The sequence below is a fragment of the Hipposideros armiger genome, unplaced genomic scaffold (genome assembly GCF_001890085.2).
Source record: "Hipposideros armiger isolate ML-2016 unplaced genomic scaffold, ASM189008v1 scaffold_42, whole genome shotgun sequence".
NCBI classification, from domain to species: Eukaryota; Metazoa; Chordata; class Mammalia; order Chiroptera; family Hipposideridae; genus Hipposideros; species Hipposideros armiger.
Window position 1 is genome coordinate 5,353,433 of NW_017731392.1, and position 27,253 is coordinate 5,380,685.

The 27,253-nt window shown below is 47.6% G+C and overlaps 1 protein-coding gene across 1 annotated transcript in view; it reads right to left on the reverse strand.

Moving 5' to 3' along the window:
• The window catches only part of SLIT1 (slit guidance ligand 1), a 185,517-nt gene that overhangs the window by 152,050 nt on the left and 6,214 nt on the right, over positions 1-27,253 (reverse strand). Inside the window, exons 2-4 of the mRNA XM_019639006.1 lie at positions 15,060-15,131; positions 12,852-12,923; positions 7,812-7,883 (exon numbers count right to left, since the gene is read on the reverse strand). Coding sequence (XP_019494551.1) covers positions 7,812-7,883; positions 12,852-12,923; positions 15,060-15,131 — 216 coding nt within the window. The remainder of the gene's footprint in view (positions 1-7,811; positions 7,884-12,851; positions 12,924-15,059; positions 15,132-27,253) is intronic.

The window sequence follows — 27,253 nt, forward strand, 5'->3', positions numbered from 1 at the left end:
GGGTCTGTGTTAGGTCCCAACAATAGCCTTATGGTTTTGTTTTTTTTTGCTTTTCTCTATTTTCCAAATGTTCAATATCATCGCAAAATTCTTTATGTAATTTTTGAAATGGTTTGTAAGAAATCCTCACACACACATCCCTTAAAGTTATTCACAAGAGCGCCCTCCTACACGCACTCCTTTCTGTTCAGAATCTTCTCCATGCTTACAAATTCAGTTTGTTCCATGTTGATTTTTGTAATGCTTTAGGAGAGGACTGGCCGCTTTTCATTCCTTTGAGCCCCTATGAAAGGTCCCCAACAGGGCGCATTCTCGGGGAGTGACCCATCGATTGCTCTTCCTTCCAGGGTTCACCAGGCCCTGGGTTCCCTTGGCTGTCCTTTGTGGTCCTGAGGCAGCAGGGCCAAGCCAAGGGCAGCAGGGGCTGCAGTTAGGACATTAATTCATGCTGGGCATGTTAGCCAGCTCTGGCACGAGGGATGTCAATCTTGGGCTGGCTGTACTCTTCTGCAGAGTCTCCCAGGCCGGCCCAGTGGGACGCTAGCCTTTTTCACTCAAGCCTTGACAGCAGGCACAGATTTAATGATTGGAAAGCACTTTGAGAATCCAGAGTGCTCCATAATTGCCAACTCATAATCCCCAAATTGTTCTCCGTGGCGCTGCGGGAGGGAAGGCTTCTGCCCTCGGGAAGGTCTTTGTTTAGTGTGACTCACACCAGAACCAGGTGGGCAGAGGCAAACGGGGTCCTGCCAGAACAGGGGTCCTCACCCAAGACTCATCAAGCATGCTGGGAGCACAGCTTCTCAAAGTGTGAACCAGATAAAGAGGGGCTTGATAATAATGCAGATTCTTGGGCCCTTTACACCTACTCAGGCGCTCAGAGGATACTAGAATGAATTGCATTTTAATAAACTCCCCCAGCCGATTCTGGCACTCTAAGTACTGATGGTTTGGAGGTGGGTGCATGGGTCTGGGGTCAGGGACTTGGGTTCAAGTCTCAGCTCTGATCCTATTGTCTGGGACCTCAGCACATTACCTGACATTACACCCATAAGATCTGGGTATTCCCTAAAAAAGTTTTCAAGAATTTCAGGTCAAATCAGTTTGGGCAATACAACACCCCACATATCTCCTGAGGGTTTCATAATGCACATGAGAGGATTAAAGGGGTTGCAAAATCCCCCTACAAAGAAATCTGTTTGACCCACCACTTCCCCAAACCGGCTAACCAAGGAAGCATCTTTCTATCAGTAATGCCAGAAACATCTCAAAGACTTAATATCTCATGATACAAGGCTCATGAAATCCCTTTCTGGGAAAAGGGAAGTCTAGAGGATAAGGGACAGCATCTTAAGGCAGCAATTCTGGCAGGAAGGAGGCCCTGGTGGACAGAAGGGTGGTCACAGGCGCCCCATTCCTCATGCTCGGGGTCCTCGGCTGGCTCAGTTCCGCAGATCTGCCGCCTGGAGTGGCTGTGTCACAACAGGGAGGTCACCTTCCTGCTTCGGGCAATTTCCCTTGGAGGCAAGACATCCATTTTTTAACAGCTCTTCATTTCAGCAGAGAATGCCCTCTGCCTCTAATGGGGGCTGGGGACCAGGATGGGAAGGGAGGCTTTGTTCTTCTGACCAGTGCTGACAGTTTAATTAAACCCAGCTCAAGGCAGGGTCGGCAGGGTCAGGCATTCTTCAACAGGGCTCCTGCAGAATATCACATCCTCGCCTCTCCAGCCACCAGGGCCCTGTTAATGAGTTATCCTGGTCCTTCCAGCAGGGATATAAATAAGGGGGAATGAATGCCCTGGGCAGCCCTTAATCACCCACCCCCACCTCTTCCAGGCCCAGCACAGACACAAAAGCTGGATCTTATCAGGACACATATCAGTTTCAAGACTAAAAAGAAGCCCAGAGAAACTGGATTTCCACTAGTGGCTCTGGGTGAGGAAAGGAAGGCAGTCAGCAGGAAGAGGGCTCCGACCTGGGAAGACAGAGGCATGGAGGCTGACACTCACCATGCTCCACATCTGACCAGGGGTGAAGATTACGTTTTGCTGCTATAAGAGTAGCAGTCAGGTTCAAACATGTCTGACCCCTGTAAGCATCCATGAAACAACATCTTCACATCCTCAGGTGAGGAGGCCAACCCCAAATCCAGGTAACCTGCCACCAGGGTATAACCACTCCCCTGCAGGAGATCCCCACCAGTCAATCAAGCATCTGATCCCTCCTCCCACTCCAGCCAGCTGGTAGGTCAGAGGATGGCAAACAGCTCTCCAAGAGAGCACTCCTCAAAGATCTCTCAAACTGTCACCTCCTAGAGAGACACTGCCCCACCAGTCTCTCTCACACAGCCGTCACCCCAAGTGTTCTCAGCACCTAGAACAGTGCCTGGCCCATAGGAGGCTCTCAGTGACTGCTGGATGAATGGGTGGGTGGGTGGGTGGATGGTAGGCAGACAGAGGTGAGGCAGGGTTGGGTGTGGGGAGAGGAACGGAGGTGGGAGGATGGGCGTGGAGTGGGGAGAGGGCTGGGTGTGCCCGTAGGTATATAGGTGGGTTGGTAGATGGATAAGGGCAGGGTGAATGGGTGGAGAGATGGATGAGTGAGGGGTTGGTGGGTAAATGAGTGGAAGAGCGAATGGGCAGGCTGATGGACAGTGGGGGGGATGGCAGATGGGAGGATGGAGGGATAGGTGGACTGATTGGTGGGTTGGTAGATGGGTAAGTGAGAGCGCAGCTGAGTGGGAGGCTGGATGGGTGGTGGGTAGATGACGGGTAGGGAGATGGGGATGAGGAATAGGGAGGTAGACGAGGCTGCGGAAGGCGGCTGGGTGGTGAGCAGGGGATGGATGGATGCTATGGGAGAATGAGCTTCAGCCTCAGACAGACCAGGGTTCAAATTCAGCTCAGCCCCTGGGACATGTCAAACCCTCTGAGCTTGGCAGGCTCTTTGTTAACTTCCTAAACCTGTGCAATGGTTGTCCCAGGCCACGCTTCAGCTGCTGCCTGCTTGCCAGCCAGCCTCCCTCCACCCTCCCCAGATGCTTCCACAGGTACACTTAAGACTCTCATTAAAAAAAATAATAAAATAAAAAATAATTTAAAAAAAATTTTTTTAAAAACCTATTGGCAGAGGTCCCTGCAAAGTGAGGCAATAGTTCTGAGTTAAGAGAGGTGAGGCTGAATCACCACAGGGGGTGGAGGCACCGACACTGACAGTGGACAAACGCTCAGAGTAGGAGTGTGGGGTCAATTTGGTGGCTGTGGCGCCACCTCTTCAAGTCAGGTTTGCTGCCCTCTGAAGCAACTCCCATATGGACTCACCTAATATTTCCTGAGCACCTACCATGTATCACGAAGTTTACACCTGACATAAGAGCAGGTTACACAACCCCCACAACAGCCTGTGAGATAGATATTCTCTTTATCTGATAGAAGAGCCAATGGGACTCAAAGGGGTTGAAGGAAGTACTCCAATATCACATATCTAGCATTCACTTTAACTCAGACTACAGAGAGTTTTCACAGCTTATAAAAACTGGGAGGTCGGGGGCCAGCCAAGTGGCTCAGTTGGTCTCAGTTGGTTAAGAGCTCGCTCAAGAGTTTGAGCTCTGAGCAACAGCAGTTCGATGCCCAGCCCGAGCTGAGCTGCCTCTGAGCTGCCAACAGGTGGCAGGATGGCTCAGCTAAAAAAAAAAAAAAATAGAACATCTGAAAAAATAGAAAAGAAAAAGTTGCCCAGAGACAACCCCTATTGGCATTTTGCAGTTATTTTCTGTGCATTATTTAGAGTGATTTATTTAGTGTAATTTTATCGTACAATTTTGCATCTAGGCTTTTTTTTTTTTTTAATTGAGGAACAGTGTGTTTTTCTAGGACCCATCAGCTCCCAGTCAAGTAGTTGTTTCAACATCCAGGCTTTTGATGTCACAAACATTTATCTGCATTAATTTGTTTTTCACAAAAGCCACTTTTGATGATTATATAAATATTTCATCAAGTTAATATACCATCATTTACTTAACTATTCTCCCAAGGTTAGACATGTGGGTTATTTTATATTCTTTTCAATATTTGACATTTCAATATGGAAATATTATATATTTCAATATTCTAAATAATGCTGCATGGAATATGTTTATGCTTGTGTTTCATTATTTCCCAGGATAGATCCCCAAACATGAGATTTCTAGGTCAAGGTTTAAGCCCATTTTCAGGTTCTTTATGGACCTTTGAAGGCCCGGTGTCTTATTCCAACCCAATCACCAAACTCCTCTGTGGTCCAAGGCAAATAACCTCTCTGAGCCACAGGTCCTGCAAAAGAAATGGACAGGCTAACCCAACACCAGGAGAAATATTAGTGAAGAATAACCAGTTACAGGACTTGAACTACAGGAAGCTACATAGACAAAAGCAACTAAAATGTGGACCATACCACCTGACATACTTTGTGACCACACCTTACCCTACACATTGGTCTCTCACAAACTCATTTCCATGCTGACTTAGCATAAATGGCCTCTGCAGAAAGTCCATGATTTGCTCCAGATGGAAAGGATTAGTAACAGATCCCCTCAAAGTAGAAGGAAGGTCAACAGGTGACAGACCAGAAAGGCCAGGCACTGTCTTCCCTCTTACCCCATCTCCTAAGGGAATGCAGGTTCCCTTAGGAACCTCAAGCTCCTGGAAGAGGGGTAGGCTGTCCACACAATGACTGCAAGCAGGTGATCCCACAAGCCCCCAACACAGCTTGTGGGCCCCAGGGCGATCTCCTAACCTACGATGGCCAAGCAGATACTTTCCCCAGAAATTTGGAGTTGGACTTGAGACATTGTGGTGTTCTGAGCAACGGGGCCACAGGAAGCAGGAAGGGAGCCAGCACTGCGGCCAACCAAAGTCATGGTCAAACTGAGATGCTGCCCATAAGCCCAGGACACTGGTTTGTGGGGAGGAGTGGAACAATAAGGTAGGTATTCAGAAAGAGCTGGAAACATCTCTCACACTTACTCCCTGTCCCAGCTATAGCTCACTTCCTGTCCTGGGGAGCCCGTGAGTCTGCTGGATGTGGCTTTACGGTCACCACCTTTACCATCGCCAGCCTTCAGGGGGTTCTGTTTCTGGAACCAAGCGCACCCGAGTGCTCCACTGCCAGACCAACTGGGAGAGTTAACAGAGATGTTTTAGAATGCCAGATGCTCAGGTCAATAGATTGGGGGCAGAAGTGGGGCAAAGATGAATAGATAAAGAAAATGTGGTATATATACATATACTTCATAATATCACTCATGAGAAAGAAGGAAACCCTGCCATTTGTGACAACATGGATGGCTCTTGAGGGCATTATAAGTGAAATAAGCCAAACAGAGAAAGACAAATACTGCATGGTATCACTTATATGTGGAATCTTAAGGGCTAGGGGCTAGGGGCAACAGGGAGAGGTTGGCAAAAGGGCACAAACTTTCAGCTATAAGATGTAGAACATGGTGGCTATGATTGATAACACTGTATTATATAATTAAAGTTTGCAAAGACAGTAAAATTTAAATGTTCTCACACAAAAAAAGAGATAAACATGTGAAGTGATGGATGTGTTAATTAACTAGACGGGGGGGGGGGTTCTTTCACAATGTATACATACATCAAATTATGACAAAGTACATTTTAAATAACTTACAGTTTTATCTGTCAATTATACCTTAACAAAGCTAAAATTTTAAATAAATAAAATGTAAATAAAATAAAATAAATGAGGAAGGTCAAAGCAGATGCCCAGAGTTTGGCAACTGTCAGTAGGCACATGCTCTGAACCCTGGATGATGGACGGCAGTGGGTCGGCATGGCTGGGGCAAAGGGAACCCGAGAAGGCAGATAACGCTGGGAGAGTGAGAGCTACAGCTTTAAAGGCTAAGAGGGCTTAGGAGAAGGAAAAAGAAAAGTACAGAAGGAGACCTAGAGAAGAGACGTCCGGGATGAATATTTGCAGAGAAGCAGAGCTGTGATAACCACTGCAAGAGCCAGCTGAGAGAAGGATGAGAGAGAACACAGGAGCTGCTGGGGGCAAGTCAGGGCAAGGCCAGTTGCCTGCACGTGACCGATAGCAGCCTGGGTCTCGTGGGCCAACATGCGGACCACACATTAAAGAGATGTCAGGGTGGATGCATCTGCTGGGCTGGATCTTGTGCCTTCAGCAGTCCATAAAGAAAAACACCCACTGTATGCACCTGGCACTAGGTTCCAGGTGGACTGAAGGAAAAGACCCAGCTCCAGCCCAAGGGTGGCAAAGATCAGCAGAAGGGATCACCACTGAGGGACACTACGGAGAGGTCTTCAGGCCAGGAGGAGGAAGAAACAGGAAGTGACCAGAGAGACCTTTGAACACACTAATAGTGAGTGCTCCGTCTTAAAGACAACAACTTGAATGCAGGATCATTGGCAAATTCTGTAGCTGCCTAGAGACCATTGGGCTTGTCAAGAGGTCTGGAATCATGACAAAGAGGGAAAGAATGGACCCTCAGCACTCAGGTATCCCCAGGGTGCCATCTCTCACCCAGCCCCTACCCCTCGGTCTTATCTGCATCACTTATTGCTTCCTCCCCCATGGAAGGACTGTCCTATAAGCTTCTTCAGGGGAGAACCGGCAGCCCCAGCATCTCACACAGTACTTTACTGGACATGCAGTGGTTTTTCAGGTTGTTAATAACAACTAAGAGGGCTTAAAAAGCTCCCAACTCAAAATTCAAAAACCTGATGACCCACCAAAAATCTAACAAGAGCATGTAATTGTTTTAGGTACTTACAGAAAGCAAAGCTAGGAAAAACACAATTATTAGAAAGCAGTCAGTGCTCAAAAGTAAGAAAATGTTTCTAACATACAGATCTGTCCCATAATGGAATTGATTGCCAGGGAGGTGGTGAACTCCTTATCACTAGATGTAGCGAAGCGAAGACCGAAGGACCATTCGCTAAGGAGCTGTGGAAGAGAATTCTTAGATAATCCCTAAGGTCCTGTCCAACCCAAGCTCTCACGGAATGAATGACATGATAGAACAATTACAGACACATTTGGCAAATCGTGGAGCAGCAGAATTATCCACTACCCTTAAAACTTGAAAGAAGTATGTTTACAGCAAATAAAAATATGACATTACCCTGCAATTAATAAGCTTACAGACCTCATTACCCCAAGCTGAAAATAGAAATAGGTCCAAGAAGGGCTTGGTTGAATGAATGAAAATTCGACCCAAGGCAGGTTACCAAAGGCAGTGAGAGATGCATAGGACTGGTCCTCCCTATAAAGCAGCGGTTCTCAACCTGTGGGTCGTGACCCTTTTGGGGGTCGAACGATCCTCACAGGAGTCACCGGGTACTCATATGTGGGCGTATCTGCATGTGGGCCTGGAGATGGATAGAGGAGCGGTGTCTCGGTTCCTAAGACCATCGAAAATATGTGTTTTCCGATGGTCTTAGGCGACCCCTGTGAAAGGTTGAGAACCGCTGCTATAAAGTCAGGCCTCAAGGTCGATAAGCGTGTCCACCCTCAGAACATCTCTGCACTCACACTGTCAGAGACAGCACATGGAACTGGGTGAACTGTGGATTCTGTCGAATGCTTTGCCATAGAGAAATACTCCCACACAGCACCTTACTACGGAAGGGTCCTGGCCTTCGATCCCCTGAGCAATTCCTGCCAGGTGAAGAGCATGGGGGTCATGGTCACAGGAAAGTCCAGACCCCGCTGACCAAACACTGTGCCTCCCACAGGGTGAGGGATAAGGGTGCAGAGAGAGCTTTCTGGCCCCGGGGTGTCACTCACAGCCTCGACAGAGCCTGGTTATTCTGGAACAGCAGTTCTGGTACCATGTGCAGCTGGTTCCGGTTCAGTCGTCTGCAAAAGGGAAGAGAGAACGAGTTGGAAATTGCCTCGCTGTCCAGGAAATTCAAAGGACTTTTCAGAAAGCACTGGATTCACTCGGAGGGCCCAGGGCTCAAATCCTCACAGGGTCACTAAGTAACCCCAGGAAAATCACCTTCTCTGGGCCTCGGTTTCTTCGTTTATAAAGTGGGGGTTCTACCATCCAACACTTGGGCAGATTGTCTGTGAAAGCCCCTCGCCAAGGACCTGACATGTGGAGGGGCGGTCAATAAATAAAAGATCTTTCCTCCCGTTATTTCCTCCCATGTTCGTCATCACTTTACATTTGCAAGGCTCTTTGTAATTTATAAGGCACTGATTCAAGTATTATCTCAGTTTGTGAGCTGGATATCTGACTACATCTGAAATGTGAGATATATCCTAATGGGGTCGGGCTGGCCACTGGTTCTGAGTCTTTATTGCTTTCATCCACATTTGGCCCAATAGCGACTTATCTTTTATTGTCTGCTTTATTTCAAAATGAAAACAGCTTTATTGATTTTTTCATTATTTATGAAAATGCATGCGTAATTTTTTTTTAAGCCTCAAACAATAGAAGAAAAAGTATTTGGCCACCTGCATTTTTCTGACTCAACAATTTGTGAGTGTCTTTACTTGCCAGACAATAAAGAGCGACTCCTTTATTTTTAGGGACTGAATAGTATGTTCATCATTCTTAATTCCTTTATTGGTGAACAGACAACTTTTCGGTATTATAAACACAGGCAGGAGTGGGAATTCTGGTTCTGGGATGTGGCCTGGTGAGAAGACATAACACAGAAAGAACCAGGACTTATCCTAAGAAGTTTAACCAGACTCATCTTGCCACCTTAGGCAACTTATTCTCTTTTTTTTTCAATTACAGTTGATACTCAATATTCTATTAGTTTCAGGTGTACAGCATAGTAACTAGACATGTATATAACTTCCAAAGTGATCATCCCGATAAGTCTAGTACCCGCCTGACACCATACGTTGTTATAACAATATTATTGACTATATTCCCTATGCTTCACTTTACATCCCTGCGACTATTAGGCAGCTAATCCTCTAACTCTAGGATTTAGAGTTAGAGTGTGTGACACCTAAACTATGGAACCTTGTACTCACACTGTGGTCTGTTGGACCACCTGCAGGGGCATCACCTGGGAATTGGTAAGAGCTGCAACATCTCAGGCTCTATCCCAGACCTGTTGAATCAGAATCTACATTTCAACAAGATCCCCAAGTAATCTGTGTGTGCATCAAAGTTGGAGAAGCACTGGTGTAAAATGCAGCCCCTGCACTCTGGTCTACACAGCACAGTATGAGTTTCACACAACCATCTCCTGTAACAGTTCTAAACAACAATAAACCAAATTCGCAAAGCCTTCTTTTGCTGGGAGGGAGGAAGAAACGTAACTCTACCTGGCCAGCCGTAACTGTCTGTGGTTACCTCATAGGAGGCCATCCCTTATCAGCTATGTGAGACAGGTACAATTTTCCAGCAACATACAGACAATTAGAACCACAACTTTAGACCAGCCGGAAGAAGTGTACTTTAAAGGGCCAGCTCCTAGGGAAACACATCACTACCTTGGAAAAAAAAAAGGGGGACCACCAAGCAGAATCCTTAAAGCAACAGGAGTAGATATCAAATGGCTCCAAGTTCCTTAACCTCATACAATAAATTAATCCTGTATTTACACTGCCTGGTAGGCATTGGTTTTTGTTTTGTTTCCCCCAAGACTTTCTCATTTTTCCAGCTTCGATTTCTGAAAAACACTTAAGAAGAAAAGGGATTCAATAGCTAGTTTAAAGTATAAAATCAAAGGAGGGGCTCAGCATGGTGAGGGGCCTGTAAGCCATTAAGAATAACAATAGCAATAGTGGCTACCAGTCCTTAGAAGCCTTCACTATGTGCCAGGCATGGGGACAAATGTCTCATAGGCATTACCTCACCATCGGAGGGAAAGCGGGTTTCTTTCTCTTGAGTAAGACAAGGCCTTACATTCAGGCACATACCCTCCTGTCTCTTTCTTGCAATAACCCCTTGGGGAAGGTTTCACCACCACCATCACGCCACATAGCTTGGCTCTTAGTAGGTGCTCAGGATATATTTGTTGACTCTGTTGCGTTGTCTATTTGATAACTGAGGGAAGTAGGATATCCAGAGGTGAGTAATTCACCCAAGTCACCTCTGGGGGGTAGAGATGGGGTTCTGAAGCCTGCCTTTCCCTGCTCCCCATCCTGGCTGCCTCCACATCATACACAGACCCCCACTCAGCCAGCTGAGGATGCCTGAGCACTCCGCCCCCTCCTAACATCAGACCGACAGACGCCCATGGCACACGGATCCTCGCGGCCGACAGGACCGCAAGCTCCTGGGCCTGCACTCAAGCTTCTAACTGCTTACAAGAACCAGTTATGTCTGTTCCCAAACCTGTTTAGCCAGAGGTACTCATAATTATAATGATATAATTTAATTAACTGTTACCTAAATGAACAAAATACCAGTGTGAAAAGAGTTGTCTCTATGAAAACTAGCTGAATGCTTTAAAAAGAGTCAATAAAAGGAAAGCTGCTAATTAAAGGGCTGTTGGATTCCCTAAAGACTGGCGGGGGGCAGGAGGGTCATGAAAGAAATTCAGAATTCTCCACCCGGAGTGCTTCCAAGGGCCTTTTAAAAATCTCACTCCACCGTAAAGAAACCACAACCAAAAATCATAAGCAAACTAGATGTGTGTGGTTTAGGCAAGAACAACAATAAGGAACTCCAATTAGCATTTCATAATAAAAAGAAAGGCCTTGGCAAAAAAAAGTGGGGAAGGGGGGAGAGGGTCAATTAATGCCCATTTATGTGTTTTAATTTAACATGAAATGCTCAGAATACGTATGGTGTTTCTGACTCTCCACACTATCCAACTTTTATGATTAACTGACCCACCACCGGCTCCAACAAGTCAGGGGAGAAGGTACCAGCCACCCTGCGATCCTAGCAAGCACTGATTGTCCCCGGGGACAGAGCAGTCACAAAGAAAGGAACTAGAAAGGGACAGAAGGGACAAGTTCCGTGGTGCTAAGTCATGACTCAAAAAGGAGGGGCCCTGCCTAGCTTTGGGTGGCAGCAGCAGGCGTGACGTGGGCCACGGAGTCATGTCTGGACCCCTGCCCACCATTTCTCCTCCTCGAGGGCATGGCAGCACCAGAGCTGAAGCCGGCATGGGTTAGGTCCAAATCATAGCCAGGTCATGAGCATGTGTTTTGTTCTGAGCCCTTTAAAGAAAACAAACACAGGGCTAAACATCTGTTTAACTGTGGACTCCTTATTGCTCTGTTTTTTGTGTTTTGTTTTTTAAATTTTATTGGGGAACAGCATGGTCATTGGTTACACATTGCTTTCATGCTACAATGGCATAGCTGACTCTTTTAGGGAGGGCGCAGCTCACAGTGGCCCATGCTGGGATCAAACCAGCAACCTTGGTGCTATCAGCACCACGCTCTAACCAACTGAGCTAACCGGTCACCCCTTATCACTCTGTTTTAGGCCTGGCTGAGGAAGGACAAAGAAAGATCGCCTTGAATTTCCTCCAGGCTGTGGGAAGGCAATGACACAACTATATCCTTTCCCTTTTATTTAATACCTTATTTTCTTTGATATAAAGGAGAAAAGTAAGGTGTTAGGACATAGTCATTAAGAGCTCAGGCTTTGGAGGCAAAATGGCCCAGGTTCTAATCCCCTCTCCTGCATGTAATCACTTAATAATCACTTAATAAGGCAAGTGCCTTAACTTCTGTGCACCTCTGTTCCTCATCTGTAAGGTACCACTGACCCAATGGTGTTTCAAGGATTAAATTCGGGGGAAGGGAGAGCTTGTCTTTGTGCCTGACATAGAGTAAAGCAATCAGGAGTAGCTATAATTATAATTATAAACTCATTGTAAGAAAACCCATAAAAAAATAAAAGCACAAAGAATAAAATTAAAGTTACCTGTTATTCCACTGCTCAATGCAATGAGAGTTAATATTCTCAATTATTTCCCTCCTCCTCTATTCTGTACTCATACAAGTTGATTTTATTTACACAAACGTCACTTCCTGCCTTTTCCCACTTAGCATTATGTTGTGAGTCCATTCCCATGGCCTTAATTGTTCTTCCAAAGTGTGATTTTATATCTTATGTCTCCACCAGAAGGGCTCGTTCCTAATTTTTTATTGTATTTTATTATAGTTTTTTATGTGTAATAAGTATCCTGATATATAAATTTTCGACCATGTCTCTGATTATTTCTGGTTCATAGGACACGAACTTTAGGATTCTTGACACCTACAGCCAAACCACTTTGCAGAAAAATGAGCTTGGTGACCACCCTGCATGTGAGAGCCCACACCCCACCTCACCTATACCACATGCCTTTTTCTTTTCTTTTATTGCCAATCCGAGACACGAAAATTGATGAAGGCCCATTTTCAAACTCAAAAGCCCTGTAAGGAACAAGCCATGCAAATCAGAGACCTCTCCACCTTTTGGTTTCTGTCCTGTGGCCCTGAGCACCCAAGACATGGCCCCTTAGATGGCCCCTGGGGCTTCCCTGATGGTCCCCTGGGCAACCAATGCTTCCTTAAGGCCACAGGAATCAATGAACAGTGGTTATGCCTGGAGCATGAGATTATAGGAAGATCTCACTTCCTCTGTACTGTGTGGATTTTTTGCTATAAAGTATTTTCAGGGGAAAAAACAAAGATAGCTGCATTTAGAAATGTGGGGTGAGGACACTCTCCCGCTTTCTCTGTGCCATGATCTCATAATGATGCTGTGACCACTTGCACAGCTGCAGCAGCTCCTGGGGGTGTGCAGTCCTGTCCCTGAGCACTCCCTCCGTGCCACCAGGCTCGGCCCGCATGTGTCCCCTCAGGCCCAGCCCTCTCCGCCTCCCTGAGACTGCACCCACGGATACTCACAGCCGCTCCAGCTCCTTCATGTCATCAAAAGCCCCTCGTTCCACCACTCCAATCTGGTTCTCCATCAGCTGCCTGGGGAAGCAAAGAGAAAAGGACAGCTACGGGATGTTGGACAAGGACACCTAGAAACAGCTGGCACGGGGAGTGAAGCAGGAGCAGTGCCCGACATGCATGCAGACTTTGAGTCCTGGCCTGAATCAACAAAATTGACTCACAACTTTGCAAATTCTCACCAGGGGCTCCTCAGCACGCTCAGCCCTGACAGCAAGATTCTTTTCCAGCCCCGGCCCCATGCTGGTTCCCCTGAAGCCACCTGTATGACAGAAGGCCACAGGGCACCAGAGCACCAGGTCATCACTCCCAAGGCATGCCCGGGGAAGCCCGGACCCCAGCAGCAAGCAACAGGGGCTGGCTCTGGGCTGCTGGCGCACGTGCCCTCCTTTGGCCCAGAGGGCATGTTTCCAAGGGGCAGAGCAAGGAGGATGGGCTAGTGGCGGCGGGTGGCGGGGGAGGGCCGCCTGTGCCAACTGGGCAAAGCCCACACAGGCAGCAAACATACTCTGCAGTTGGCAGACGACACCCCCTCCGCCAGTACTTCACTCCACCTGGCCCCATCTGCTGCCAGCTGAACCACCTGGCTCCATGGGACTCTGCACCTCCTCACTGCCAACGTGCACTGAAACCCAGAGTGTCCAGCTGGTGGGCAGCAGTTTTCACCAACAGATTGCCTATTGCATGATCATTTTTGCAGTTGTCAAGCATGTTTTTCTCCCTGCATTTTCCCCACTCCACTCTCAAGCAGGTGGCATATGTGCTCCCACATGGACCTCAGATGAGATTTGGGACAGGGCAGGGGGCACACTTCTTTTCCTTCACTTTGTTTCCAAAAGCCTACGCTATTGAGGAGCTCCCACTGGAGACCTGGGAGGGGAAGAGGGGACATGCCAGGAGGAGGGAGAGAGGGCTTCCTTAGGCTCGGAAGAGATTCCTGGAGCCTGGGACAGGACCAGAGGTCAGTGGGTTCTGGAGCAGCAGAGACCCCTTCCCAGCCATTGATAGCTCTGACCCCAGAGAGGGTCAGCCACAAGGTCCTCCAAAGCTGCAAAGCCAATGGTTCTGAAAGAACTAAGGCCCCAGGACGCTTGCACTACCCAGGAGGATGGGGTGAGGGACCCTATGATTGTCTGATGTTGACTATATCAGAATGCATGCATGTCAGACTGCCCTCTCCATCCCAAAGTCAGCAGAGAAGGAGCGATAAAGGAATAAACACACACACCCCTCACTCCTCACCCTTGCCCAGCCTGACAAAGGAGGTGCCACAAGTGGCTCCTTTGCTGGCTAGTGGCCACATTCAATAGAGCCATGCCCACCACCTTCAACATCTGCCGCTGTCAGGCGCTCCAGAGGGAAGTCACCTCTGTCCTCACCTGCTCCCTTACCTGCTCTCTAAAGTCAGGGGTAGCCCCTTGCTGGGGAGTCTTCTGGGGCACCAGTTCAAAAAGAGTTACGGAGACTGCTATAGACTGAATTGCGTACCCCTCAAAATTCGTGTTGAAAACCTAGCCCCCAATGTGACTGTATTTGGAGATCAGGCCTTTAGGGAGGCAATTAAGTTTAAACGAGGTCATAAGGATGGCGCCCTAATCTGATAGGGCTGGTGTCTTGATAAGAAGAGATACCAGAGTCTCTTTCTGAGCCCACGCAGAGGAAAGGCCATATGAGGACTCAGCAAGAAGGTGGCCAGGAAGGGAGACCTCACTACAAACCAACCCTGATGGCACCTCAATCTTAGACTTTTAGCCTCCAGAACTTCTGTTGTTTAAGCCACCCAGTCTCTGGTATTTTGTTACAGCTGCCTAAGCAGACTAAGACAGAGGCCTAAAGATTTCTCATGGTCACTTGGTCTTCCCTCACCCCAGGAGGCAACCTGTAGATGAGACAGCCCCATCTGCCTGGCACAGGTCCTGCCAGGCGGCGACCACGGGTAACTGTGCCTTGCCCAATTTTTCAGCCATGCGGGAGAACTGACGGCTCCGGGTCAGGACTCACCATCACTTCCACCCCACCCACCTCAGGGTGTCCCACGACTGACTCCACAGGGAGTCCTACAACCCTACAACCCACAGCCAGGGACCCACAAGGCCATTGCTGAGGGTCAGGAGCAGGAAGAGGTTATGAGTGGGGGGGACAGCACCCCATACTCACAGCACCCGCAGCTGCTTGAGCCCCGCAAAGTCGTTCTTATGGATCCGAGTGATGTTGTTGCCATTAAGTTCCCTGGTGGATAAAAGGAGAGAGGAAGTGGTGAGATGTGCACGCTGGGCCCCCAGGCCAGGGGCTCAGCTCCGGGCTCTGTCTCCACCTGGCTCAAACCTGTCATCTGACCAACGGGGCTGAGTGTGTCCCAGCTAAGCCTCAAGACCCCCAAGAGGCCCCCAAGGGCCTCTTTGCAGCAGATGTCCCCCCAGCCGGAGCACACCGGGCACGGCTCACTGCTGGGAGTGCTACAAAACCCAACACGGGGTTTTGACCCTGACTGAGCTCAGTCTCGTTGGAGAGATGAGACATTCACACAGGAAAGATTTTAGAAATGAGCCAATTAGAGGCTATTCAGGTGGAATCCTTGCTAAGCCTCAGTTTCCTCATCTATAAAATGGGGGTAATAACTGTGTCTGCCTCATAAAATTCTAATGAGGCATAAACAAGTAAGCAGCACGGCCTGCGGTTGGAAAGGGCCCCTTTGGGGACACCAATGTTATTATCTGGTGGCGCTGGTTCCTACAAGCCGTCCATCTTCTGAACAGGAGACAGCAGGGTGGGCCATGCCTTTTATGAGGACTGAGGAAGGGGGGCTCAAGCTGAGGCCTAAAGGACAGGGCAGATCTGCTCAGTAAGAAGTACAGAGCAGACAGACATTCCAGGGAAGGAGAACGCCCGGAGTATCGGGGGGAGCTGGGTAGGACACAGGCTGAGGGTAGGGGTGAGGGGGCAGGTGGGGGAAGGGAGAGCCAATCACAGAGGGCCTGAGAAACAAGCAGAGGACAGACAGGAAGCCAGTGAGGCCTCCAGACCTGGTCCCGCCTGACAAGCCATCTGGCCCCACCTCCCCACCCAGCCTCCCAGGGAAGCTCTCTAGGCTTTGAGGGGCCACTCCCGTTCACAGGGAGCCAGTGTAGCCTCAGGAAGGCAAGCTCCTCCTGAGTCAGACACTCCACTCCCAAGTCAGACACTCCACTCCCAAGAAAGTTCTTCCACTGAACCACACGCAGCAGAATCTCACTTGGACCTCACTCCAAACCCAGCTGTCCACGCCACATCTAACCCGTCTCCCTGTGGCAGCTCCAAGTTTACAGCCTCTATGCTTCCCCCTCTTTCTCTCCACTGTCACAGTCACCCACATGCTTGGCAACAACCTAACTGCCCCCATCTCTCCCTCTCTCCCCCCCCCCTCTCTCTCTCTCACACACACACACACACACACACACACCACGGTCACCTGCAACCCAGTCTCCTCACTTACCAAATCCAAGCTACTTTGAAAAACAGCACGTTCCCTTTCCTAAAACTGTTTATGAAGTGTGTTTGGCCTGGATGACGTTCTAGAATTGCATCCACTAAGAACAACATGTTAGTTTCCAGAAACAGCTTTGTGCACATTCTCACATCAGGCTGGAAAGTAGTTACTGTGCCCATCTTACAGATGAGGGCAGAGTAGCTCAAAGAAGCTAGGTGCCTTCCTGGGGTCACCAGCTGGTACATGACAGAGCAGGGATCTGGACTGCGGCCGTCTCATCCCAGAGCCCAGGCTTCTTCTGTCAGGCCAAGCTGCCTCCCCAAGTTGACAAGCCAATAATTTACTCAACTCATCACTCTCTCTGCCCTTCCCCTGCCCCTGGCTCCTGATCCTTAGGAGCAGCTGGAAAAACTCATTCCCTGCTCCTCATGTCCTTTCTAACAGAGTCTCATAAGGGGCTCAAGGCCTCTCCAAGGTAACGGGGCCATTGGTGAGAGCTCCAGACTGAGCCACCTGCCACCCCAAATGCTGAGAGGACGCCTTCTCCCTGCGAGACGGGCTCTTTCCAATGGAAAGGTATTTTTATATTGAACTAAATATTCTCCCCTGAAACAGCCACCTCTGAACCTCACTTGTGCAGCTCCCCAGTCTGCTCCTTCCGCAATGTAACTGGAGCCATCTTACTGAAACTTTCATCCCCAAACCCAAAACCACAGGAATTTTTGGTTGTTTTAATTTTTTGATTACAAAGATATGTCTGCACTGATTCTAAGAGCAAAATGTTCAACTTAAATGGACATCGACAGAGCAATGCCTAGATGACTTTCAGCACATCCGTGAAACCAAATACTATGCAGCCTGTTAAATGGTACAGGTCAGTTTATATCGACAAGGAAAGCTGTCCGCGCTATAGCATATGGGGAAAGGGTTACGAGACACTTGTGCTCTATGAGCCCTCTTCTGTGAAAACTCACACGCGCAATGACACAGGCATATGTGCAGGATGAGCTGGCTGGAGGCTGTCTGCCTGTAGCTGCGGCATGGTGAGACTCGAGCTGACTTCAGGTTCTTTTTTATCCTTTCCTGCACTGTTTGAATTTTTTAGAAAGGCATCTATATTTGTATAAGCCACCATTAATATTCAAGTTATTGCATTTAAAAGTAAGAGTCATATATGCATATTATTGAATTTTGTTCATTTCCTAAAGACTCAAGGTAAAAATTAAAAGCATACATAAACTCATCACCCAGAAGTGACCCACGTTACCATTCTGGAGTATTTTCTCCCATGCCTGTTTCCTTTGGCTATAGTTTGCATACAGCTGAGATAATTCAAAAAATACTTTTTGAAGACTTCACTATTTGTGAAGCGTTCTGCAAGGTTTTGAGGGCACGAGGATGCATGACACGTAAATGGTATGCACTCCTACGATGTCACACCTTGTTTTTTCCCCACTTATGGTTCTGACTGGCCGTGAAGTGTCCCTTCATTTGGATAGATCAAGTTCCTCAGGTGTTCCCGGATTCCCTCTTACTGGAACACCTGGGCTGTTTTTGATATTCTTCCATTATAAACAGTACTGCATAAAGTTTGTGGGCATCTGGGAGAAATACATTCCTAGACATAGAATTACTCAATCAAACATCATGAAAAAGCGGATGGATTTTACAATCATTGGCTCATTCCTTCTCATGGCAACCATGAGAACAAAACCATGACTACAATAATTATTCATTTCACAGACAGCAAAACAGAGGCAAAGACAAACGCTAAGACTTGTCTGAACAAGGCACAGCCCAACATGGAGCTCAGGAAACCCTGAGGACGGGATTCCCATCAGGTGGGCAGGGGGCGGGTAGAGAGCTCACAGGGACTTGTGATGACATTTCACATTTACATGCCCCTCTTCTTAACCTTTTGCACCCGACCCCACTGTGCAGACTCCGGGATGCATTTTTTTAGCCCACCATCAGTTCTGCACCCCACTCCACCCCCACTTGAGAAAAGACATGGGACAGGCAAAGCAGAAGAGGACAATGGGCAGACAGCAGAGCAAACACAGCCTCTCTGGGAGGCCCTGCTGGTGGCTTCCGGGCAAGAATGTCCATGGAAGCCCAAGCCCCCCAATCTCCCCCCATCAGCCTCGCTCTCTAACTCCAGAGCTGAGTGTCTCCTCTCAGGGGAGAGCCCTCCGGAAGGCAGCCTGCAAGGCAGAGGCAGCTCTCATTAGGCTCCCAGGTCCGAGGGCTGCTGCTTGAGGAGGCATTATCACCACTTAGGCTGAGAAAATGACCTCCACTGGGTAGCCTGCTCTCTCCCCTTCAGCAGGGCGGCCCACCAGGATCTAGTTTCCAACCTGGGCCAGCCACTTCCCCTCAAACCCTCAGCAGAGGTGAGGAGGAATGGAGCAAGGAGGTTGTTTTTCTCCAGCGCCTGATTCCTCCAACAGGTGGTCCTTGAGTGTTGCCATGGCTCCCCAAGAAGCTGCCTGGGGAAAACGGAAGAAGCTGCTGCGACCTTAAGACCTTTGCAGCCAGAGTATCCGAGTGGGGTGGGCCCTCTGTGGCAGTTCTTTCTCAGGAAGAACCCCAGATCCAGAGCTACCCTGGGCTCTTGCCGCCAGAGCTCACGTCCACCACTTCTGATTGGCACCTCCTGTGTGCAGACTCTGAGCCTAACTAACGCCAAGCATGCTTCATGTCATTTCACCCTCACAGTAACCCACAAGGTGAGCCACGTTCTCTCCATCTCGCTGATAAGGAAACTAAGGCACAGATTGGCTAGTCCATTTGTCCAGCACCACACAGCCAATAAGTGGAGGGGCCAGGGTCAAACCCAAGCCAGTGTGAGTCCATGTTCTTTCCCCTACCTCATGATCCCTCATGTTGATGGATATGAGCTGAGAAACAAGTTGGAGGCTTAGGATAGGAAACTCTGAGGGCCTGTAATAAGACCATGTGTTCAGCCTAAGCGGCAAGATCAGGGAGCTCCCCACTTGCCTGAGCTAAGGGTATTCTTAGGGGCTAAGAGCTTGGGCTTTGGAGCCAAACTGCCCGGATTCAAATTCCTACACCACCATTACTAGCTGTGTGACCTTAGACACGTAGCTTACCTTCTCTGTGCCTCAGTGTCCCTATTTATAAAATGAGGATAACAAGTGTGCCCACCTTCTAGAGATGTGATGAGGTTTAAATGACTTAATATTTCTAAAGCACCAAGAGCAGTGCTCTCTGTATCAGTATTACCTGCTGCGATTATGTTCACTATGAGTACTATTATTGTTGTTTTCCTCAAGGACCATGGCTGCACCAGGAGAGTGGTGCCAGAGGCTCAATTCGGACTGGTACTGGACTGGCAGGGCCATGCTGGAGAGGAAGGGGCCAACTCTCAGGCCCTACAGGGCTCAGGACACCAAGGCCCAGGGAAGATGCCCTAAGATGGTTCTCTCTCTTCCAAAAGTGATGGGTCTGTACCCATCCTTGTCCCCCAGAAGGAAATACACTCGGGTGGCAAATAGCCCTGATTTCCATCACTTCCTGTGTGGTCCTCACCTAAAAGGAAAACCTCGGTAGTAAAAGATTTGGGAGAAAATCCTCTGCAGCAAAGTTACTGAGGACAAAACAAAACACACAGGATTTCTTGAATCCTCTCAGGAAACAAGAATCTGATCCCCAGCATCTGGGTGTTTGTGATAAACCAAAAAAACCCCTCGGATTTCCTAGAGCTGCAGGAATAAACACCCTGGGCCCCTTGCAGGGTGTTCCGGGGGCTCCACACACCTCACAAGCATTTCTTACCCTAGCGCTCCAGTCACTACGGGTGCTGGTTCCCTGAGGAACCAGAACATTCCCACAGAGGCCCAGGGCTGCAGTGGTGACGGGGAAGCTTGGGCTGCCCTCCAAATCCCTTCCTGTTGAGTCTCCAAAAAATAAACACCCACACTCTGCCTGTGACTGAGCCAGGCCTCTGGACTAGGGGATTGCACACCTTGGCTGTGTTCTTTAAAATCTTAGCCTGGCCAAATCCACACTGCTGAGTGTCTGCAGAGTCAGCCGGAGGACTGAGGGGAGGAAGAACTTCCCTACCCAGCCAGGCCCACAGCTGAGGCCAAACACCCCAACCTGCAGGCCAGCTGCTGTGCGCCCACACCTCCATCATTGTTCCTGGAGCCGTGCAGAGCCCCTCCCTGAGCTCCCCACTTTCCCTCTGGCTCCCCTCCAATCTGTTCTCCAAGCCACAGGCAGAGTGATCTTTTCAAGATGCAAATCTGGTCATGTCACTCCCCACTCAAGCCCTTCAATGCATCCCCACCGCTCTTGGAATCAAGACAAAAATCTTACCGCGAACAACAAGACAAGGCCGCGTGGCCTGCCCCACACCCCGTTCTGATTCGCTCCCTCCTGGGGCAGAGCCTTTGAACTCGCCATTCCCTCTGCCTGCAATGCCCCTTCCTTCCTCTTTGCCGAACTCACTCCAACTTTTCCTTCCAGTTGGTCAGACCTCCCTGGCACAGGCCCACAGAGCACCCCAACCTTCTCCTCTGCAACGCAAATCAGGGGCAATTTTATATGGATTTGGGTACTTCCTTCACTGATGTCTCAGCCCTTGAATAATCAGATTATAAGCTCCTTGAAGACACAGATTGTCAGTTTTTTCTCATTATTGTAGTCCAGGCTCGTTCTGGCATATGGCGGCCAAAGCCTGACACATGCTCCCACCAACCATCTGAGCCTTCCCCACAGTCCTCAGGCCTCAGCAGGTCATCATCCAGAGGCTCGTCCAACCCTCCAGCGGAGCCCATAGGCCCAGCACCAACCCCAGGGATAGGACAGTCCTCAACCGTGTGATAGTCCAGAGGCCCAGCCAGGGCATGTTTCCTACCTGTCCCGCTCTGCCTCAGCTCCTAGGAACCATCTTGTTTCCTTGGCTTGAGTACTAACAATATCTACAGTATCACAACCAAGCCAGCTCATTGGAGCCTCATAATAGAAGCTGGTTAAGGAGGTAAAACTTGAACACATTGGCACGTCTGACTTCAGGGCCCAGCGCTCGCTCGCTCTCTCTCTCTCTCTCTCTCTCTCTCCTATTTAACTGTGGTAAAATACACATAACAAAATTTACCATTATTTAAGTGCATAGTCAAGTAGTGTTAAGTATATTCACGTTGTTGTATAACAAATCCCCAGAACTTTTTCATCTTGAAAAACCGAAATTCTGTACCAATTAAGTACTAACTCCTCATTTCTCCTTCCCCCCAGCCACTGGCAACCACCATTCTACTATGTTTCTATGAATTTGAGTTCTCTAGGTACCTCCTATAAATGGAATCATGCAGTGTTTTTGTGGCTGGCTTATTTCATTCAGCATGATGTTCTTAAGGTCCTCAAGGTTCAACCGTGTTGTAGCATATGTCAGAATTTCTTTCCCTTTTAAGGCTGAACGCTATTCCATTGTATGTTCCACCACATTTTGTTTATCCGCTCATCCATCAGTGGACACTTGGGTTGGTTCCCTGCTTTACTCATTGTGAATAATGCTGCTATGAACATGTGTGTACAAGTATCTCTGAGACATTGTTCTCAATTCTTTTGGGTAAGTCCACCCAGGAGTGGACTTGCTGGATCAAATGGTAATTCTGTTTAATTTTTTGAGGAATCATACTGTTTTCCATAGTAGTGGCACCATTTTATAGCCCCGCCAACAGTGCACAACAGTTCCAGTTTCTCCACATCCTCACCACCACTTGTTATTTCTGATTTTTTTTATAGTAGCCATCCTAACGGGTATAAGGTGGGCAGGGCCATGCTCTTAACCCCAGCTCCATGGTATATTCTGTTCTGAGGCGCAAACTGCACCCCAGTCCCTTAGCTACTGAGCCCCAGCTTTTCTCTTGCCAACCCCTTTCCCAAGTCTGAGGCCCACCCCCAACCACAACCCTGCAGTCACAGCCCCACTGCCAGCCCCCAGGCCTCTCTGTATATGCCTGCCAGCTGCTTTCCACTCACTGCCCACCCCAAGCCTCTGAGAGGCTGCCCACCAACTAATTCCTGACATGGACCTCTGGCTGCAACACCACCGCCCTGCATCCCCCAGCTCTGCTCACCCCCTCCCTGCAAGCTGGACACCCCCTTCCTATACCAACCTGAAACTTGGGTCCGCCCCATAAACATGCACAGGCAGGAATCAATTGTGACCAACTTGCCTTTAAGCCCCAGTGCTAAGCCCTGACAGGGGTTTTGTAAATGAATGAATGAATGAATGAATGAAGCCAGGCCTTATTAAGATGCATGGAGCAGTCATCAAATTTAAAAAAAACAAAATGCAAACACCTCTTGGAGCCTCAAGATTCAGGGGCCCTGGGCGCACTACTTACCAGCCATCTGTGACTCTGGGCAGATGGTGCCACCTCTTTGAACTTTTTCCTCATCTGCAAAGCAGTGGTAATACCTTTCTCACAGGACAGTTATGAGGAATAAAAGGGTGGACTTGGATAATGCATCTCCCTGGAGACTGGCACAAGGTGACCATTGACACCATCACCACTCCCTCTTCATATCTCTCCACTCAATTCTTCCCCGACCTGTCACAGGTTCCCCCTCCATCCCCATCCCCAAGGGCTCTGGCTCCTCCTTTCCACAATCAGCGCCCACCCCACCCCCAGCCTCCTGCCCTCTGTCCCAAGCAGACTGCTGTCCACCTACCCTTATGCTACAAACCACACCCCTTGGAGCTCCTTTGTTCTCTCCTCCTGCAAACTTTCTCACCACCTACTCACTCCTGACCATCTGCCTTCCGCCTTTCACTTCTCCCAGGAAACCATTCTGCCTGGCTTTGCAGTGATCCCATCACAGTTCCAGAAGCTTTCTTTGGCCCTCATCCTCAGGCAGACTGGCTGCTGTCCACACAGGCAACCCTCCTCCCCATCTCCAAGCGCCTTCTTGGTTTGGCAATAACCACTCATTATCCAGGTTCAAATCAGTGCTCCTCATGTCAAACACAGGCCAGGGGCACCTCCTGCCTCCTCTCAACTCCTCCCTGGTGGCCTTCCCAGCCTCCTGCCCTCTTCATGTGGGCAGAGGCCAAAGGCAGGCCTCATGAGTCTTTAAAGGACAGACCTTCCTCACCAGGAAACCCCAGCACCAAGCGGTGTTGCTCAAATTATGGTCTGGACACCTCCCATATCCAAATCACCTGGAAAGTAATTGCCAGCGACCTGTTGAGTCAGCATCTCTGGGATGGGCCTGGGAGTCTGCATTTTATACCAGCTTCCCAGGAGATTTGTATTCCCATTGAAGTTGCTCTTCCACTGCCTTTGTGGGCTCCACTGATTCCCTAGGAGGCCCTCCCAACTGTCTCTTCAGCCTGAACACTCTACACAGTAGTTCTCTCCTATTCCCACCTCTAGGGTCAGCTTTTTCACGTAGCTGTTTATTGGCAATTCAAGCAAAAAAGGCAGAAGCCAGTTGCACGGCTTCTCCAGAATCAGCTGCTCTTCCCAACTTTACTTGCAAGATCATTCTCTCAGTCTTGAGACTTAGGGTCCCCCCTCCCATGACTTTCCCATTTGCTCTCTCTGCCTTGGTCAAGACCTGTTTGCTCCCATGCCTCAGCCTCTGCAGTAGCCTCCCAATCCTATGAGGACTGTAGTAGTTTCCTACTGCTGCTACAACAACAACAACACATATACTTGGTGGCTTTAAACAACACAAACTTATTGTCTTACAGTTCTGGAGATCAGAGGTCCCAAATCAGTCTCATTGGGCTAAAGTCAAGTTGGTAGCAGGACTGCATTCCTTCTAGAGGCTCTAGGAGAGAATCCATCTCCTTGCTTTTTTTCAGCTTCTAGAGGTCGCCCGCACTCATTGGCTTGTGGCCCCTTCCTCGCTTCACTCCAATCTCTTGCTTCCATCGTCATATCTCCTACTACTGACTCTGACTCTGACCTGCCTGCCTCCCTCTTAGGGATCGTTGTTATTATGTTGGGTCCACCCAGATAATCCAGAATCATCTCCCATCCCAAGACCCTTAAATCAATCACATATGCAAAGTCCCTTTTACCTTATAGGGTCACATATTCACAGGCTCCAGGGATTAGGACATGGACAGCTTTGGGGACCATTATTTAGCCCACCACAAGGACCATATTTTCTAAAGCAAAGATCAAAACCATGAAATGTCTTACAAGACATTTATAGAAAATAAAACAAAAAAATTTATCTAGCACACTTTTTTTGAGCACCTACTGTGCACCAGATGAGGGGACACAAAGATATATGAGACCTAGTCTCTGCCCTTAGGAAACTCAAAACCCAAGGTACTCATCAAACAATACACCGTCTTAAAAAGGAATAAAATTCTCTTCCCTACAAAAGAATTCCAATTAATGAATGTAGAAGGAATGAGGGAAACAAAAAATCAAAATTGAATAGTAATGATTGCAAGCAAGATCCATTAATGAATAATAAAATTAGGAGGTAAGAATTTGAGGTCAAGAAGAACCTTACATAGTCTCAAAGTATCTCCCCCCAAATATTTATTAATTACAAATGGAAAGATAGTAACATTACAGTGGAGAAAACCAGCAAACACCATCTTAACCAAGAAATCAATGTTAATATAACCAGCAATGAGACATATTGGTGTCATCTACACTCTGACAGGATGCTCTCTCAGAAGGGCACATCACCTCTGTGGCATTCTTGCCAAAAATGCATGTCAATCCAATCATGAAAAAACACCAGACAAACCCAAACTCAGGAACATTCTATAAAATAACTGACCAGTACTTTTCAAAACCATCAAGGTCATGAAAAGCAAGAAAAAAATAAGGAACTGTCACAAATTGAAGGAGAGTAAGGAGAAATGACAATTAAACTCATTGTGCAATCCTTGAATGGATCCTGGAAAAGAAAAAGGACATTAGTGGAAAAACTGGTGAAATTCAAATAAAGTCTAAAGCTTAGCTTAGTACTGTACCAATGTTAATTTCTTAGTTTTGATAATCATACTATGGTTAAGAAAGATGTTGATATTAAGGGAAGCTGGGTGGTGGGTATGTGAGACTCTCTCTGTACCATTTTTGCAACTTTTCTATAAGTGTAAAATTATTTTAAAATAAAAGTTTTTTTATTTTTTTTAAAAAAGAATAAAATACAGCAATGACAGCAAAACCACTGTCATAGAAAAGCTAGAAATCACAGTCATCATAACCAACTTGTCTCCCCACTGCCAGTTGGTCTCTCCCTCCATTTATTCTCCACACCAAAGCCAGGCAACAGAATGTCTTAAAACACCATTTTGCACTGGTCACGCTCCACTCAAAACCCCTGGGGACAAGTGTTCAAAGGGTCTTGTCAAAAGAACACAGGAGCAGCTTGAAGGGGCTCCCACTGGCTAAATACAGGACACTCTGAACATCGAAATAAATAATGATCATAATACGCTATAACCCAAAGAATAAAATAAATAATGCACAAATCCACACTTATAAACAGACAGACAAACAGATGGAGGAGAAGGGAAAGTTCTTTCTCAAGGTAGAATGCCAACTAATAGAGAAGAAATGGTGGAGTTAGAAATTTCTCATCAATGAGCGTTAAAACTAGTGAATGAGAGTTTGATGAGAAATAGGGTATTTACACCTCAAAGCATCTCCCCACAAATTACTTCTTAATAACAAAGGGGGAACAGTAACTTTTCAGTAGAAAAGCCTGGCCGGCACCAATTCATCGAGTGATTAAAACTAAAATCACCAATATTGGGACAAATTGACATCATGTATCTTCTGACATGACCCACTGAGAAGGGCACAACATCACTTATTTAGCATTCCTGCCAAAAATGCATAACCTGAATGTGATCATGAGGAAAGAGCCGATGAAATCAAACTGTGGGACAGTCTGCAAAATAACTGATCTGTATTCTTCAGGAAGGTCAAGTTCAAGAAAAACAAAGAAAGGCTGAGAAGTTAGTCCAAATTTTAAAACACTAAAGAGCATGACAAGTAAATGTCGTGTTTGATCCTGAACAGAATTCTGGGCCTGGGGGGAAAAATAAATAGCCATAAGAGATATTATTGGGACAACCGATGAAATTCATACATGAATTCATGTGTAGTATTAGCTCATGAGTATACATGAGTAGATAGCAGTATTGTATCCAAGTTTTCTGATTTTGATAGCCTTATTGTTTTTAGAAAATATGAGCTGAAGTATTTAGAGGAAAAGGGGAGCAATGTCTCCAAATTATTCTGAAACGGTTCAGAAAAAACTTGTGTATGTGCGTGTGTACAATATATCATAAAGCAAATGGAGCAAAATATAAACAACTGAATCTGGATAACAGATATAGAGGAGTCCCTTATACTTCTGTTGCAACTTTTCCGTAAGTTTGAAATTATAACAAAATAAAAAGTTACAGTGAGAACAAGGGGTCTTTTGGGTAATGAAAATATTCTGAAATTGGATTCTGGTGATGTTTGCACAAACCTGTAGATTGTAAAAAAAAAAATTGAGAATAGTAAAAAAAGAAAAAGTTTTAATAAAGTGTTACACACATCCCTCCGATGGTTCCCCATTTCCCAGCCCCATGGCCTGGTGCCCCCCATTACTTTCCTCTCCTCCCTCAAGACTCACCAACACAAATGTTCACCCCATCAGCTGGGTCAGGTCCTCATTCTCCTCCCCAAATACATGGCACACACCTGAGCGCCCCCAGAGTCTCCCGCCCTCATGTAACCTGTCTACTTACCTAAGTCCTTCCCAGCCTTCAGGACCCTGCTGAAATCCCACATTCCCCCGTCACTGCGGGGTCCAAGTCCTCCTCCGGATCGCTCCCTCCTCTCTCATTTCTACAATGACAGTCTTTTCTACACGCCAGCGTTAT